Source organism: Amphibalanus amphitrite, unplaced genomic scaffold (assembly GCF_019059575.1).
Source record: "Amphibalanus amphitrite isolate SeventyFive unplaced genomic scaffold, NRLGWU_Aamphi_draft 000129F_arrow, whole genome shotgun sequence".
NCBI lineage: Eukaryota > Metazoa > Arthropoda > Thecostraca > Balanomorpha > Balanidae > Amphibalanus > Amphibalanus amphitrite.
The window spans coordinates 837,804-855,725 of NW_024881624.1; the positions used below are offsets into that span (position 1 = coordinate 837,804).

The window sequence follows — 17,922 nt, forward strand, 5'->3', positions numbered from 1 at the left end:
TCGCACCGGCGCCGTCCCAGTTCACATTCTGCCCAGCCCGCTCCGTCAGCGTCAGCGCCCAGACACGCGGCCCGCGCCACGTGCTCTGACGTCAGCGTCGACGGCGACGGTGCGCGTCCCGACACGCCGCGCCGTCGCGTTCGACGCGGCGGGCCACATGGGTGCGTTGCACCATCTGGGGGAACGTCGCAGCCGACGATGCGTCACTTCCGGCGTGACCGTCCGCGACGGACGACGGGTTGTGATCCGCTCCCAGCCGGCGCGACGGACGCGACACCCGAGTACCCCTTTCCCGCGACGCACCCCTTCTGTCGCCGCACCCCGGCGATAGTAGGACCCCTCGGAATGCCCCGGCAGTCCCTCGCTCCCAGGCACCCTCGTCCGACCATCTGGGGATAACGCTGGCTCCCAGGAGTGAGTTGGAGCAACAGAGCTGACATGAATATCCAGCCCAGTGTCCGACTTCTGTCCCTCAGAAGACAGACACATGCCAACCGACATCCAATGCCGTGCCTCGCTTCTTTACTACCGGTGAAACGAAACATGTCAATCACCTTTCGCCTTTCTAAATTCACCAGACGCGAAGTGGCATGTAGGTACATACACTGAGCACGTGCTAAGGCCGCGCTGCCCCATTTGTCCTATTTTCCCGGACGCCACTCTGTTCCGGTGGAAGGCGGCGATGACCGGCCCGGGAAGCGGGGTCAGCTCTCTCGGGGTCAGGTCAGCGGGCGGGCGACACTGCATGTGTCACGTACAGAGGTTGATTATGCATCCCCGTGTTCGGGCGCCGGTCGACTGACACGAAACACGCCAGCAACAGAGCCAGTTCTGGGCACCGAACGGGGCTCCACCGACACCGAGGTGTAAAACACGCAACCAGGGAGCCGTGCATACTAACAACGAGGAAAGAGCGGTGCGGTTATATGTTGAATGTGAAGCAAGTGGCCGACTTTTGGTGACCAGTGACCACCAAAGAGGTGAGCGTGTGTGACACAAATCCCTATTTTCCTTTCTCCTTCCCGAGGTAAAGCAACATTTGCATAATTATAATAATGTCTTGTAGTCCCTTCAGACGATATAAATGCTAAAATCGGTACGTCGCCTTTCTAAAATATCTTCGTCAAACGAAAACAAGCAAACCAACACAAGCTGAGCAAACAGCGTTCTTCTAACCAAACACTGTAACCTTTTCGGCAAGTTATCCAGCCCCATATGAGGAAATATGCCAGGCTATACGCAAACATTTGTCCAGCGACTGGTTTGCAGCTCAACACAAAACAAACGGCCTAACAAAGAGTCTGCCGAGCTGTTTTGCTCAGCCTTGACGGCTTTCACAAGTGCTGCCGTTCAACGACAGCTAAAAGTTCGCAGAACATCGCGACGGCATCGCTCTGGGTGCACGAAGCCGGCCGTCGTGACCGTGACGTTCGTGAGGGCCAGCGGCACCTCACGGATCTTCCACAACTCCGAGAAAGGACCTCTGCTATAGCCTGTTCATACTAGTCATAGCCATTGTCGTCAACATATACGAAACATGATGACGGTACAAAGTAGTGGGAATTATTTCCTTAAAGCTCAAATAACTTACAAAACGAGAATAATTAACTGAATGACGGTCGACAAAGTCCGAAATGGGACTTAATTTAGAGGAATATTATATTGTTAATGTAATTCACCCAAATTTAGAGAGCACTTGAAAGCATTGCACACATAATTGGCTTAATTATCGTAGCCTGTTACGTTACAGCCTAATTGGTAACCAGAGTTATGGACTAATAGAGCTACACAATTACAGAAGCAAACCTAAGACATTTGATAAGGGACGACGGACATACATAAACCGTTTCCGTAAATTTGCATTTATCATGCATGCGCAATTTTCCTCCCGCACTCATAATGTAATCTTCGGGTAGAGACGATAGACTTATTTGAGGAAAACCACATCATGTAATGCTATGTAAGTTGGTTTAGAAATTTGCTTCGGAGAAGTCGGGAGTTATAATAAAATCGGCAGTAATTTAGGGAACGAAAACAGCCGTAAGCGGTTGAGAGTCACGAATGTGACTAGCCAGGGCACAGAAGGAACGAAGGCGTCAACAGAACAGAACACAACTGGCCTCAGGACATGTGTACGGAAGCCAACAAACGGGACCCACGCCGTTTCGTTATCGGTCAGAGACGGAGACAAAGCGAGCGAATTTATCTCAATGTTATCAGGTCCCGTCCGCAGACGCCTCGGGCTTCTAGAAATCACTCGACACCGCATTCTGTCACGACTGTGGTCGTGAGCACATGTGGACGAAAATCGCATGAATTGAACAGAAACATGACGATAAAAGAGATATAACATGATACGACACGTGGTCAGTGTAATTTACCTTGATATTTTGCGCTGGCCATGGTTCCTCGAATCCTTGAACGTTCGCGCTCGGCGAATATTCCGGAACAGTCACTCGAGAGTCTCACACTATCGTCTCACAACAGTGTCCTCGGTCGATGTCCGGCACACATCCTATCACAAACCCCACGTCACGACGGCGCACGAGCGACTGCCGGCCGGCTGCCGGGGCTTCATTCACAAACCCGGCCGGCGGCGGCTGTACCGCCTCTGACACCGGCCGCCCGGCGTGACGTCATCTTTCTCCACGCACTCTGACGTCATCAGCGCCGACATCTGACGCATCGCTAACCAGTCATGTGTCGGAGAAGCATCTTACAATGGCGTAACAGTCTAACAGTGTGTCATCACCAGGGATAGTTCGGGAGTCGGACTGGTGCCAATGTCAGAGACCGTACCCAGGTAAGGCGGCGCAGGTGGCCGTCTGCCCGACACCCCCGACACCCCGACACTGACACCGCCACTGGACCGGGGTGGCGACAGGGGCCGGTCTGTGACGTCATCCGTCTGTCATCCTTCGCTCGACACGTGCCGGTAACGACTCACCAAGCGCCTCACGAATCACGAATCACGAGTCACAACACATTTAGCCAGGCTCACGGCTCTCCCGGATGAATCTGGACCGGTTTCTCCCCCGGCCGGTACCCTGGGTGCCCCAGCTCGAAGCCCCATCAGTGACGTGTCCTGTTCCACCACATTTGGTCATCTCCAGTGGACCCGTCACCGTCGGGAAGGTCCCATTGTGATTCACGGCACGTTCTGGCCGGCAAACAATTCGGTTTGCCCTGCGCCACCCATCGACGGTTGGATTTCGAGGGCGGAGGGAGGGGGCAGGCACGTTCCCCATTCGTGACAGCGTTCCAACGGATGGCATGTTCACCTGCGGACCACAGACCACCGGAATCGGTCAGCTGGGACCAATGGTCTGCCGGTGAGCGGTCACCGCGCCGGTCAAGTCAAGTGTCGGTGGTTGGAGCGTCGGTCTGTGGTCTAGTGGTTAGTGGTTACTGGTCGGTTGAGGACGAAGTCAAAGGCAGTGGTTAGTGGTTAACCAGCCTGGTGATACAACGAACGTCGGTGACAAGCAGAGAACCCTGGTGAGCATCCGTAACCATAATAATCCACCAGTGACCGTTAGTGACAACCAACAATGACTTCTGGTGACCTCTGACACCATCAGTGACCTTTTGATGTTTCATTACCATCGGTACGTATCTATCGGTACCACCGTTAGCCATCGGTACCATCACGGTACCCATCGTTACGCATCACTGACCACATTTTTCCATCGGTGACCGCTGCCTCGCTCGAGTAGGTCACCTGTCGATCACTGCCCTGTCCGAGACCGGCTGGCGGAGAGCAGTGACCGGCCCATCTGTCTGACAGTGTGGGGGCAGACGGACGGACAGCCCTCCGAACTCCGAACGGCACTATACGATCAGCCGATACGCAGACTTTACCGCTCTGTTTACTGAAGCGAGTGGGGGCGTGACGCAGTTTATAGGACGGCTCAATTTAGACACGCGCCGAAATCCATTGCAAATGAAAGTGCGTTGATAAGAATGAATGGAGGCTAAGGATGAAATAGACTAAGCATTGCGATGTTAATTATACTACATATAACTGAGGAAATGCACGAATACTAACGGTTAAACGTTCATAAAATTGTTTTATATTTTCTTTTCTATAATGTTTCAAAAGTTATAGAGTCCTTAAACATGAATCACAGAAAAAAAAAACGGATAGAGTTCATGTACGGCGTCTGGCTGAAGACGCCACAGGTAAATGACTCATGTTTAAGCTTCGCAGGCCAAGTGCAGCCAACCATAGAGATCTTATATACATATACATGTATATAAGATCTCTATGCAGCCAACCACTTTAACTTTAAAACACTCGCTGCACATACGGCATAAAATATTGTATCATGCAATGTCAGAATGGGCCACGCGGTGCGCCGGTTTCATTGTTTCCCGGGCCGTGTATATCTGGCTGAAGTAGTGCCCTTCCGCTGCGATAAGTGCCGTAACTACTGCAATGCTGAGACAAAAAAGCACCCATGGTATCATGCAATGCATCACGATGATTTAAACAAACACCCGGTTTAACATGTGTGCACGACTTTGGACCCAGGACCCAAGTATTAGGTACATAAAGTGAAAGGCAGCAACCGGAAACAGTCCTTCTTGCTTGATCATTCAACAAAACGAAAATGTAAATGCACTAAACACTCCTTAAATACAAAAGTATTATTCGCTATTCTAGTTCCTAGAATTAGTTACGCTTCTGAATTCTATACGGAACCGCTTTATAGTAATTGTTGGCTAATTTATTACATTTCCTATTATGACCTATGCACCTGAAAGCGTTCTATTATGACCTGTATGGTTGTCGAGGAATGGAAGAGGTACATTTAAACGGATACTCTTCTTAGAATCATGACATGGATTTCTTTACGGCGTTTCATCAGAGTTATTTGCAGATCTTGAATACCTAAGAAAGTTATGATTTCACCATGCTCGTACAGATTTCTCCTTATTAGGACTCCGTTCATCTCGGTGTGGCTGTATTTGTCGCGGTTGCTCGCCTGAACCTCCATTTTTTCGGCTCAGGTGGCCCGCCACCGTATACCCACGGTTTGGTTCCGGACAGTTATAAATTTGCTACGGAGCATTAGAGCGTTATACCGATGCAATAGTTGTATGGCGACCGCAAACACAATGGAACAGCCTACCACTTAACAACAAAAATAGACGAGATCTCACCACTTAAACACTCAATCACTTTTGTGCGTGGTGAAACTTAATCCACGATGTGCTCAGCTTTCAAACCAGCAGGGTCCATTCATTGAAACCGCATAGCTTTCGGTTCAATGTATTTTTCCGCCATCCAAGGTTTGCGAGCCTCCCAAAACCCGTTCACCTTCACCGAAAAAAGTGTCGCGTAGCGCTGCGGCACCGACCGAGAGTGGGCTGGCTCATTACGGAGCGGTGTCACGTCGTGCCCAGCTGTCACCTCGACCGTGACACGACACGACACCTCGGTGTCATCGGGACGATATCGACCGGTCAGGTCAGACGGTGGCTATAAGACGCACGATGAAAGCTATCGGTTCAATCCATGAGTCATCCGCCCATGGGCGGCAGCTGAAAAAGCGACAGCAAAGGACAGCGATAGTCTGAGTCCTGACTGCTCCCCTCCTCTCCCCAGCTGTGAGTGGGGAGTCGGACGCCTCTTTCCGGTCGGACAGTGACGTGTGGTGTCTGACGACACCCGTCTGCAGGTGGGCCGGTCCCACCGGTCCGCTTCGGACGCCCGGTGTAAGCAGGGAGGAGCTCGCCCCTTATGGAAGTGGCCGCGGCGCCGGCTGCAGCCTCAGCCGCCACTCCCAACTCGGCAGCCTTCACGGCGGCCTCCGGAGGCCTCCCGAGGCCGGGCTGCGGCCAGCTCCGCCTGCCGTATCGCCACAGCTCATTGGATTCACGGGACGACACCCGCCGGATTCGATGGACAACACCCGGTGGCGCGCCCGCCGGAGTCAGGAGGCGTGCATACATCAATATGTGATGTAGGACCAGGGCGTAGGCGGGACGGTCCCGGCCCCCGGTACAGGACGGCAGGGTGTAGGCGGGACGGTCCCGGCTCTCGGTACAGGACCAGGGCGGAGGCGGGACGGTCCCGGTAGGACCGTGCGAAGGCGGGCCGGCGCCGTCACATCCTGTGTCACAAGAGACGCCTTCAGATAGCGAGCCGAGTTCTAGCTATGCGTTGCGTTACGGCACCTACAGACAACAGGGATTCGCTGTTCTACTGACTGATGCCTTCTGTGCGGAAGAGTGCCTCTCGACTTTCACGGGCGGAACTGGCGGGCCAACGCCGCCACCTCTGCGCCGCCGCGGCCGCCTCTCTCGGAAGCCGCCCCAATCAGTGGCTTCCGCTCCATTCCAGGTCAGTCAGACTGGCAGTTGGGCGCCATCTGATGACCTTGCCCTGCCCACACCGGCAGCACTGTGCCACTGTGCCGGCCCGTCGTCGAAGCCCGCCCGAGCCTGAGTCATCACCGGTCGACCGCTCACCGCGGAGAAACATCGCCTTCCGCGTCCGAGCGGCGTGTTAGATCTACATGACACTTGACAATGTGTCAGCGGTGACACCGACTGACATAACGTGACTGAAAACCAGCGAATCCAGGCCATGATAGCGAGTACACACGGCGCTATCAGGCCGGCAGGTCTTTAGGCCAGCTCTGATTGAAGAAAAACACCGTGAGGGTCATTCCACGTGACGGCTCCAAACATGCCGCATGACCTGGTTGTGCAGCTGCATGTTCTGACAGACGGGATTCTCGGTAAATGAACGAGCTGGAATGGCGCTTGCAATGCTGCCAATTGAGCTGCTATCTATCGGCACGACTTCGGACGAATGAGGTCACTTTTTCAACCCCGTGTTAATCGCAGACTTGTCATTCAATAAATTGATAAGCATTTCATTCATTCACGTTTCAATTTCTCAATTTCATTAGCTTTCATCTTTATTTCCTCTGTCGTCTAACGCAATTATTTCCACAAGGAAATCTCAAATTGCACTAATTTACTCGAATCGCTGAACCAATTTTCCTACTAAACACCGCCATTTCACAAGCTCCTTCAAATATGACCTGCATTTCGCTCCTCTAATTCCCCATTAGCGTTGAGAGCAGCCCATGTGCGAGGCCCGCTCGCTGCAGTGGCTCTGCTCAGAGCCGTGTGTAAGTGGGGGCAGCCCGTGGCCGTCGCCGGGGCGAGGCTGCAAGTCACCCTCCGACTCGCCGGGCCAGTGCCGCTCGCCGCTGCTGTTTTGTTCGACGGTAGTTTTTGAGCGGCAATTAGGCAAGAGCGATGACTGATGATAACTTCGCCTCCAATCCGGCGCGAAAGTGGCGGCCCAGATAATTGTTTCCCGCTGCAGCCGTCTCGGCGCAGTGTCGACAAAAGGGAGCGATAGTGGCGGCGAGCCGCTCTGCTGGCCGGCCGGCTCAGGCGGACAAAAACGACCGCTCCTCCGCCATGGCGCAGGCGCCCGACGAACAGTCAGCTGCAGCCAGAGACAGTCGACCGGCCGTCCATTAGCGAGCTAAATAAGGCTGTCGATAAAAATACTGCACCGACAGACGTTATCAGTCACCCCGACTCCTCACCAAACCGCGACATTTCCACGACAAAACAGCAAAAATGCTGACGTCACCGTCAACACAACGGCCCAGGCAAGTGGCACGCCGCTTTGATATCAAGGACTAAGCTTGTCTTAGTCGAATGAACATGAAAAACGCCAACCGCTCGGCAAAGTCGACGGCTTATCCTGCTGGCGACACGGCGACGGCGCCTTGGGTCGGCTCACTCTGTCCAAGACACACCGAGAGGTGCAGTCCGGGGCTTACGGACGACAGGAACACGACCGTAACACGCGACCTAATGCCCAACGAGCCGACGGTGAAACATAACCGGCCACCTTCCCTGGAAATGGCGTAATGCATGTGCAATGTCACCAAACGCGACACAAGATTAGGAGCGCATTTAGTAAAGAGCAGCAGTTTGTTTAGTTAGATACGGTAGCAGAAAACATAGGTGTTTTGCTGCATTGATTTTATGTGGCTTTACTCAAGCCACTTTTGATGTTGAAATCTGACGTTCCAGTAAGCAAACCAGGCATTATCTATCGATAGATATCTAGAGCCGTAATATCCGATCAAACACAGCTTTTCAATAAAGCAGAGTCAAAGTACGCCATACTTGGTCGCCGATGACGGCTCCTGTCAACAACTATCATTTCTTATCCTCAGCAGAACAAGTCGCCATCGGTTTTCGATTCGACACTATGCATACTGCAGGGGAAAACTCGCATGAAGCATGTAATCGATATCCTGCCTACATCGCCGTCTGTGAGCAATCCGTGAGTCGGACAACATTTATGACCAATGGTTGTGAGCCAGCTGTGTGGGATTTGGGCTTTGGGGTGGACGTTGTAGGATCAACCCGTGTCCCAGGCGGTCAAGCTTGGGACAGCTTTTCAAGAAAGCAGAATCAATCTGCTTTATTGAACTAATAATATACACGAGCATAGCCCGTCAAGGGCTATGCTATGTATATGAAGGCCTAGCTATTGGAAAATATGAGAACAGGGACTGCATGGGCTGTGACTAATAAAACCGGGCAGTATAGAGGGTCGGGGCTGTGCCGGCCGGGCTGTGGGCCGGGCAAAAGAGGATGAGCAGTGGGTTGGACAGTACCTAAGCTCCAGCCAGATGAAGGCCTGGTGGAACCGTGGGGGCTGGGCAGTAACAGATACCACGCCGTGGGCTGGGCGGTACGGACTGGTCCGTGTTAATACCTTGCTGCCGCCCCCGGACAAACCGTAATCCGGGGGTGTGCCTAATCGTCGCTCTGTCACCGCCACTGCCGTACGATCAGCGGCACCATCAGTTCGTGACGCCCGCTCACCACCGCTGGTGAGGTGGTGACGCCAGCCCAGCACAGCTGGTGACGTGGTGACGCCCTCTCAGCACAGCTGGTGACGCGATGCAGTCCGCTGCACACACCAAGACCCAGTCACGCCCCAGGGGTGACTCAGGTAGAACCCAGAGGTAAACGGGTACGCCCTGATGCCCCTGGTGCCACAGGAGACGCCTCTGCAAGTTCGCAGCGCTCCACTCAACTTTACTGTTGTGTCATGAACTCCGAGCGTACTCAGAAGTTCCCTGGCGGTCCAATGGCCGTCATGGGAAATACTTTAGCGTCCCGCATGTATGTACTCCGTGTGGCTGAGTGTAGCTGACCTCAGTGACCCTTCGTGAGGGGACGTGCCTGCCGACACGGTCCGACCGCCCCATGTAAGCACTTGTGAAGCAAGGGACGGAACTGCCTCAGGGAAAGGAAGGGTTCGCGACCATCCCAACCGGATGAGTGTGGTGCCTCAGCTGCGGAGACGCGTCATGACAGACTGCTGTCACCAGTGCTCCGTCATCCGACACAGCCGGCGATGACGGAGGTGACAGACGGCGCTGACAGATGTGTCGGATGTGACGGGTGAACGGGTGTCGCTCTCTGTCACCTAGCGGTGGTGCGTGCTGGTCCGAGGTCCCCGGTGCGGTAAGGATGGGGTGAGAAGATGCCGGGGTGATGGATGAAGATACGGGAGTAATGGATGAAAGCGTTCGCCAAGGTGGGGGGGGGGGGGGGGAGGATGAGCTGAGCGGGAACGGGGTGATCAGCTGGAGTGAGGGGAAGAGACTGATTGCTGGCAGAATGGCAGTAAATAAGGGAGAAAATTGAGATGTTTATGCCTTTATGGATGAAAAGCTTCATTGACGGTTCCCTATCCCTCGCGGGCCCGGGGGGGCGTTTTTCGCCCCCCCCCCCTGGCGAATATTTGCGATAACTCCCGAACGCTTAGGGATAGGAAGGCGAAACTTTCAGTACCTTTCTCCCATCAATTTGACATCTTCTGAAGTAAAAACTTTGGACCTAGCCCCCTTGATGACGTCACAAGGTCCATTTTTCTAGACCCCTGCACGGCAAACTTCGGCGTCACAGACGCAAACTTCAAATAGCTGCTAAAAATAGAGTTTTAGAGATAAAGACAAATTACGAGCACGGGTGTGTAGCGTTTGACCTAGAGAAAAATAGAAAAATAGTTTTGGTGACCTGAGGTCAGAGGTCAGGTCAACGACCCCGAAATGTGGTTTTAGTTTTTCGCAAATAACTTCGACAAAAATGGTCCTAGAGCTACGGCAGTGGTACCATCGCATTCGCCTTGTCAAGCCGCGTCGAATGATATATATTTTGTTCGGAAAAGGTCAAGTTTCATGTTGACCTCATGTGACCTCGAATGACCTCTGGTTGACCTTGACACATGAAAGGTCGTTTATGATGGATTTGTACCCGCTGATCACGAATCTGGCATCTATTTTCCTCTAAGCCTTCATTTAGAGCTTCCGGATGGCAAAATTGTCTTATTTATTATTAATAACTTGAATCAGTGAAATAGCCTCTAGCAGGGATACTCTTCTGTGACCTTGACCTTTGAGCAGCCTTGTATCGTAAGATGAACCACAAATAGGGAACTGATAAGCCTCAAAACATTTCAAAACATCTTGGAAGTTAGCACGCAAGATGTGCGAAAAAGTGCCAAGTTTGAGGTCAATTTTGAGCGTGACTTTGACCTTGACCTTTGATTTGGAACACATTTTCAGAATCCTCAGATTATCTTCTTTCGTTTGACACCCAATTTTGCCGGTTTGATGCAGCCTGCCGTCCTCTAGAAGGCTTACTTTGAGATCACTACACATGTGCCGGTTTTGGCCTTTGATATTGACCTATGACCTTGAAAATTGACCTGAGGTCAAAAATTTTAGGTGCATTAGAATCGTCTCGTAAGGACCTTTCGTTTGGTATCGCTTTTGTTTCCGTAGCTCCCTTATTTACGGAGTTAGATAGGGGGGGCGAAAAACGCCCCCCCCCCCCCCCGGGCTGCGGCGGTTGGGATTACCCCCCGGGCCCGGCCGGGCTATTCCTTCATTCAAAACTTTTATGAAATGCTGACCTGTGAACGGCATTCAATATTCATTCTAAACAAATTTCTTATTTCTAGATCCAGCTGTTTTGTGCTAGACATGCTGCTCCTTTGGCAGCCGTCTTGGTTAAATAGTAATACGCTTTGGACCTCCACCAAGTGTACATAGTTGTGTGAGCCTTACTTATATCTATCCAAAAAACGTTAAACACTGTCAGTCTAATTGGCGCTGATCGCGGGGCCCTTTACCGTCCAAATTTGGTCTGGTGTCGGACCACCGCGCCGCTCACGTCACCTGTCTGAGTACCAATTCATTACAAAACGCCCAGTCTGGTTACGGGAGGGGGCGTACGCGTGGCACGTGCAGCTGACATCATGCCCAGTGGCGGCGTCATCACTTATAGAGGGCGCGCCTCATGTCAGGAGCCGGGGTGACAATCGCGCGGGTGGCCAATACGTCAGCCCAGTCGGAGCCACCACCCACAGGCCAATCAGGGCGGTGCGCCGCGACCGTGTGCCACGCGCCGGGAACGTCGTCACGGGTGCAGCCCGCTCCGGAAATACCGGGGGAGCGGCGACATTTGGGCTCAGACCGGCCGGGACGCCTGCAGCTGACTGACCTTAAGACGCCTGTTAACGGCAGTGCATTATTCATCGTGGTGGGTGCAGAGCCTGCCAGAGGCTGCCATGGCCGGCTTATCAGCCGGGCTGGACCCGTATTACGCTGAGCACACCTTTCAGCACCGACCACGCCAGGGCACTGTAAGGCCGGCCGGCTGCTTTTTACGGGTGGACAATAGAAACATAAACATTGATACATTGTTCGTGACGATAAAACGATCGCCAGCAGCCCGGTTTGGTAAAAATCCATAACGCTTAACGCTATTTAGTGATATTTGGATAGCTCGTGCGGTCTTACTTCGGTCGAGGAAAGCCGAGAAGTGAATGTTTTTACAGCGATGTCATCAGGTCCAGCATTTATATTCGTAAGCTGGACGGCGGAAAATGTATGGCAAGATATGGCGGACACATAAAAGCACGGTTCACTAAACAACATCAAAATGCATTCATGAGGAACACGCCAAGCTTGATCAACAATAATCACGAAAGCACTTCCCTGATGGTACCTGCATGTTCTGTTGGCTGCCTATGCCGTGCTCTAGGGTCCGTGTTGACTTTATGACGTGGATTACGGCTCCAAAGAGGCAGTGAATGTCACTGAAGTCGGATTGATGGGCAGCAAAGCGCCAGACTCGCGCTGTCTCCACCGAGAACATCAGAATTTTACAGGACAAGTACCTTAACTAGACGCAGACAACGAGCGGGAGGGGAGCGACCAGCCTCTTCAGCTCGGGGGCGGTTGCTGGTGCTGGCTGCTGCTGGCTCTGTGTTAATGGCTGAGCAGCTGAGCTTGTCGTCCGTGCAGCCCTTCGTGCCGACCGATGAGAGACTGATGAGAGACAACCACTTGCGGTGTACAAGTCCGAATGTGGCAGCCTAATCAAAACAAACGGGGAATTAACAATGAACCATTACCCCGGCGGACATGACATTTGCCTGATTGGATCTACAACTCAAAGTGATTAATACAAATAGGGAGTAGCTGACAAAATATGAAACATATCCTGGTGACTTTGCGATAATGCCATGCCATAATAGGTCACGATTAATTGGAAACGTCAATTGAACAGGACTTTCACTTCGGCTTACTCACCGCAGGTAGCTATTTTAGGTAAGAGGTGCTTTTAAACGGGCTGTAATGCAAACAGCCTTGGAAACACGGACATCTTGCACGAATAGCTCTGTCAGCTTTGTCTATTGTAACTAAATAGGCGCTTTTTACAATGGATAGGCATAATGTAATCAGCCTTGAAACACATTCGAAAACCGCACAAACATTATATTCAACTTTATCTCACATATGCACAATTGTACAAGCTATACGAGCGCACGGCATCAGTAGCGGCGGAACACCTTCAATTAAGGGGGGGGGGGGGGCACTGCCGACTTTTGGTCCCATTCTTTCCATGAAACGCTCATAGGGCTAATGTTAAAATGCCAAAATCAAAGGGGGGCACGGTGCCCCGGTGCCCTTCCCGTTCCGCCGCCTATGCACGGCATAGGCGGCGGCATTCGATTTTGGCATTTTAACATTAGCCCTATGGTCGTTGCATGGAAAGAATGGGACCAAAAGTCGGCAGTGCCCCCCCCCCTTAATTGAAGGTGTGCCGCCGCCACTGGCGCACGGAATACCTTACATGTAATTTGAGTAAACACATGCGTTGTGATGTGAATAATTTTCCAAAATATTTCTATGCTAATAACAAATGATTATAACAAAAATCACAAGAGCCCCAAAAATTGACACGATTCCAATGTTTCGTAGCGGCGGTGACCTGACCCGGCCACCCCTTTCTCTCCCCTGCACCAGTGCACGTGCACTGCCGCGACCGGGCGCTGAGTTATAGACAGGGTGTAATTGGTGGGGTGTCGGTGGGCCTCCAGTCTGCCTGTCTGTGATTGGTGACCTCCCGGGGGCCGCCCCCAGTCGTGAACGCACACGGTCCGTCAGCAGGAGACGCAGAGTGCGAGATAGGCCGATAGCGGTATCGGCGAAAAGTGACGGCCCATTGGGGTCACTCAAGTGGGGAGGATGTATGTGCAAGGAGGGTGGTGCATAAATATACTCGACGAAGTAGACAGTGTTGTAATGACTCGGCAATCGAACTGTTTAAAAGGAGATATTACGGTGAAGCCTGGCAACACGAGCCAAGGACAATTTGAAAGAAAAGCTGTGTTTATATTCAGCTGTCACCAGCCGTCTTTAAATATGCAACACACGGACAACAATCCGTCGGTCCATTCAATCATTTTGACGAAACAGACAGTGATTGATGAAGTGCCTGTTTGAGTGTTTACTGTTTTCCACAACATAGAAGGTTCAACACCTTATAAAGACCACGTCGTCCACAGACACCTATCATCTCCTAAGCAACACACCGCCTAACATTTCGCCGGAAAGAAGGAATACAAAATGCATACAGCAAATAAGCTACACGGGTTCCACCGAAGTCTGATAAGCGCCATCGGTTTAAGACCCCTTGTCGCGAGGGCTCCTGACGCCCTCGCGACACAGATGTGAGAGCTCCGCCCGGCCGGGTCCGGGGCAAAAGGTGCCACAGTTGCACGCCCCACAACTAACTATGTTAATGTGCATGTGTCACGGCCGACGGCGTTACCGAGTACGGAGTACAGACCGTGCAGCCCAGCCTGTCGCCATCCCCCGGGTCGCGTTTTCTTCTCGCCGTCCGCCGTGCACTGTTGTCCTGTCCCCTTGCTTTGCTGTCCACCGCCCCTGCAACGCCACCCACCAGTTCCAACCGACACTGTCCGGCTCCCGACCGCCGCTCTGCCGCGACTCCACAGCGGCCGTCAGGCTGATCCGTGCACGCTCCTGGGAGTTTGTGCACGGAGTTTGTGCACCCGCCAGTGCACAGCCGGTTCGCCAGGGCCATGCAGCGGGCCGGGCGACCTGGCGTTTAGTGTGATTACGATGCAACATAGCCGGATTGGCTCACACTACACAGCTCGCCCGGATAACGGCTAACAAAGGGCTGTGGCCACATTCCACGGCCCGGCGGATCGCACACCTGTCTGACGGCTGTGGGATCGTAGGGCAGCAGTTCAGGTGTAGCTGCGGCCCCATTCGGCGCTGAATATTCGCCACCTCTATCGGCCCGTCGCCAATTGTGTTGACACACCGGCGACACGACCCCTGCCACGATGAGGGGTGCGGCGGCCCCTTCAGAGAGGGACTCCCGTCAGGCCAACAAGGTCCTCCGACAGCTCCGGTTAGCGCAATCCCGACCGGGGGCGGCAGAGGCGCAACCAAACGGTGCGACGTACCCGAAAAACACCTCTGATGGATGAGGGAACGGGTGGGTTAAAAGGGCCGGCGACGCGCTCCGTTCCCAGGGGTGGGTCCAGGGGAGGAGGTCCGGCGTGGCGAGACTGGGGAACAGGTGGGAGGCGGGGATGATGTAAATATACCAACTGCTGAGTCATGCGCTCGCAGAAGGGATGTGCTAGTGGGTTAGGGTTGTAGCTGTTGATCAAAGTGTTCAGCATCATTAAAAATGTGATGGATGATTTACGCGCTATCAAAGCGATTATATGATTTGCAGTAGTCGTAAACTGGGGTTTGTGCACCATTCGGGCCAAAGATTATTGGCCCTGTGGATTAAGATGATTCACCAAACCTCGTCACCACACTGTTTTCGCGTCACCCACGCTGTTTTCACCGGGCACCGCAACAAATCATCAAGAACTCGTGAATTCGGCATGGTCAATGTTCATATAAACGACCACTGTACCGACGAGTAAGTTCGGAGTCCACTATAGATGTTTTTATTTTGTAAGTAGTTACTTTCAAAATATGTTAACACCAAAATCCAATTAAGTTTCTTTAAACAAATGCCCATTCCAGGTTACAGAAAGCGTCAGGTATTTGTTCTCCAATCTCCATTTCACTCCCCATTCTCCAATTTTTCCGGTGAGCCCAACGCCACTTTCCAATACCTACCGTCTCCGCGTTACTATAAACATGCCTACCGGTTCACGTCACGTCTCTTATTATCCCTCACCGTTGAAGACGCGTCTCCGCGCAGCGCAAACAGAGCGACGAAAGCGGTGCGCGGTGGACGTGAGACAATGGTGGCGCGCCGCGGCGAGGTCTTGCGCACGGCAGCGCCGCTCGGCACGCCGCTGAGCTGAGCTGAGCTCGTCGGTAAACAGGGGCGCTGATGCTGATCCTCTGATAGCCGGGCGGATGCCGATGACAAGACTCTTGGACATCCACGTCTGTCGCGGTATCTGTGCTCTGTCATGGACATCGTTCTCGTATTTCGGAACTTTCAGAAATGAGGAAGACAATGTGCTGAGGTCAGGGCACAGGTCCACTCCTGGGACCACACATCATCCTCGGGAGCGCGCGCGGCAGGTGCTAACTCAGAGCCTCTGTAAGACTCGACAGCGCCCGGCGAAGGTACGGCCAAAGTCGAGTCCGCTGTCGCCTATAAAAATGTCCTCACGACCCGACTTAGCCCGTGGGAGTTGGACCACCGCCTCGGAATGGCTTCATGACCCAGCCTGTAACCTGATGACCTCTATATCCGTCTGAGAGCGGGGGTGACCACCGGGGCGGGACGGTGTCATCAACCAGGTGTGAACCGGCGCCGAGGGACGGCGCGGCTCGGTCTGATCGACCCCCTGGGCCGAGAAGAGCGGACCGCGCTGAGCACGTGACGAGTTATGGTCGCCATACACACGGGCTGATACGGGATCACGCACGCGGCTGGTCTGCAGTCGCGGGGGGGGGGAGCATTCATTCTGGCCAGGGTTCATAATGTCCAGGGTACGCTATGCCCAGTGTCAAAATGGCCCGTGCCTTGAATGGGCCAGAGTTCATAATGTCCAGGGATTGCATGGTCCAAATGTGGCCAACTGGCTGCAGATAGGGTATATTCAAAGAGGCCAGGGTTCATAATGTCCAGGGCACGATGTGTCCAGTGTTCAAAATGGCCAGGGTTCATAATGTCCAGGGCACGATGTGTCCAGTATTCGAAATGGCCAGGGTTCATAATGTCCAGGGCACGATGTGTCCAGTGTTCAAAATGGCCAGTGCCTTGAATGGGCCAGAGTTCATAATGTCCAGGGATTACATAGTCACTGAAAGTGACGTCATTATGTAAAAAACACGGAATCAGCTCAATGCAAAGCAGTGCAGTGCCGAAGGCAATGCCTTAGGAGAGATTACAGGCAATAGTAAATCAAATATTTTTAGGTTAAGTGGTTATGTATCTGGCTTCAGGCCGAAGGCCTGAAGCCTGATGCATAACCAGTAACCACTTAACCTAAAAATATTTGATTTACTATTGCTTGCAATCTATTCATGCGAGAAACTTTTTCCTTATCCCTGGTAGGCAAACATCATTACCTTAGGTTAGGTTAGGTTAGGTTAGGTTAGGTTAGGTTAGGTTAGGTTAGGTTAGGTTAGGTTAGGTTAGGTTAGGTTAGGTTAGGTTAGGTTAGGTTAGGTTAGGTTAGGTTAGGTTTGGTTTGGTTTGGTTGGGTTGGGTTGACTATGTAATCCCTGGACACTATGAACTCTGGCCCATTCAAGGCACTGGCCATTTTGAACACTGGACACATCGTGCCCTGGACATTATGAACCCTGGCCATTTCGAACACTGGACACATCGTGCCCTGGACATTATGAACCCTGGCCATTTTGAACACTGGACACATCGTGCCCTGGACATTATGAACCCTGGCCTCTTTGAATTTACCCTATCTGCAGCCAGTTGGCCACTTTTGGACCATGTAATCCCTGGACAATGTGAACACTGGCCAATTCAAGGCACTGGCCAATTCGAGCACTGGACACATTGTGCCCTGGACATTATGAACCCTGGCCTAAATAATACGCACCCGGGGGGGGGGGGGGGCGTTGGGCGGCACCCTGGCCATCAATAGTGGCATCACATTTCAATGGGGTGGTGAGGATGAGTTATGAGGTGCAAATTTAATATTCCGCCGCCCAACAACAGGTGGCCAGCCTGTGTTCAGCCTGTTCAGAGGTGTAAGATTATGCAGAGACAACATCGATTCGTATCTCTGCAGTTGTATCGGCCTACGCAACCAGACAAGAACAACGGATTCTCGGGGACCGCCCACGGTCCGTATGGTCCGCGGACCGCCCACGGTCCGCTCGGTCCGCGGACCATCCTGCGGACCATGAAACTGCCGGTAATGGTCCCCGCTATCTCCCGCTGCCAGGGAGGGCAGTGGATTCCAAAGTAGCCAGGTATAGAGGGAAATGGGTACGGAGAAACGGAGAAAATGCCATCTCGCATCGAGCTGGGCGGCCGAGGCCGGGAAGCGGGAGCCGTGGCGGCGCATTCTCCGAACACTAT

At 52.8% G+C, this 17,922-nt stretch overlaps 1 protein-coding gene across 8 annotated transcripts in view; it reads right to left on the bottom strand.

Annotated features, from left to right (window-relative positions):
• LOC122381858 (protein TANC2-like) overlaps positions 1–17,922 on the bottom strand; it is a 179,353-nt gene that overhangs the window by 27,067 nt on the left and 134,364 nt on the right. Inside the window, exon 1 of one of the 8 annotated variants that reach the window (XM_043366586.1) lies at positions 2,382–2,561. The exons of 6 other annotated variants lie outside the window; for them this stretch is intronic. In XM_043366586.1, coding sequence (XP_043222521.1) covers positions 2,382–2,403 — 22 coding nt within the window. In that variant the 5' untranslated portion in view covers positions 2,404–2,561. Of the gene's footprint in view, positions 1–2,381; positions 2,562–17,922 lie in introns of those variants that run through there. One more of the 8 variants, XM_043366582.1, reaches the window with a different exon arrangement.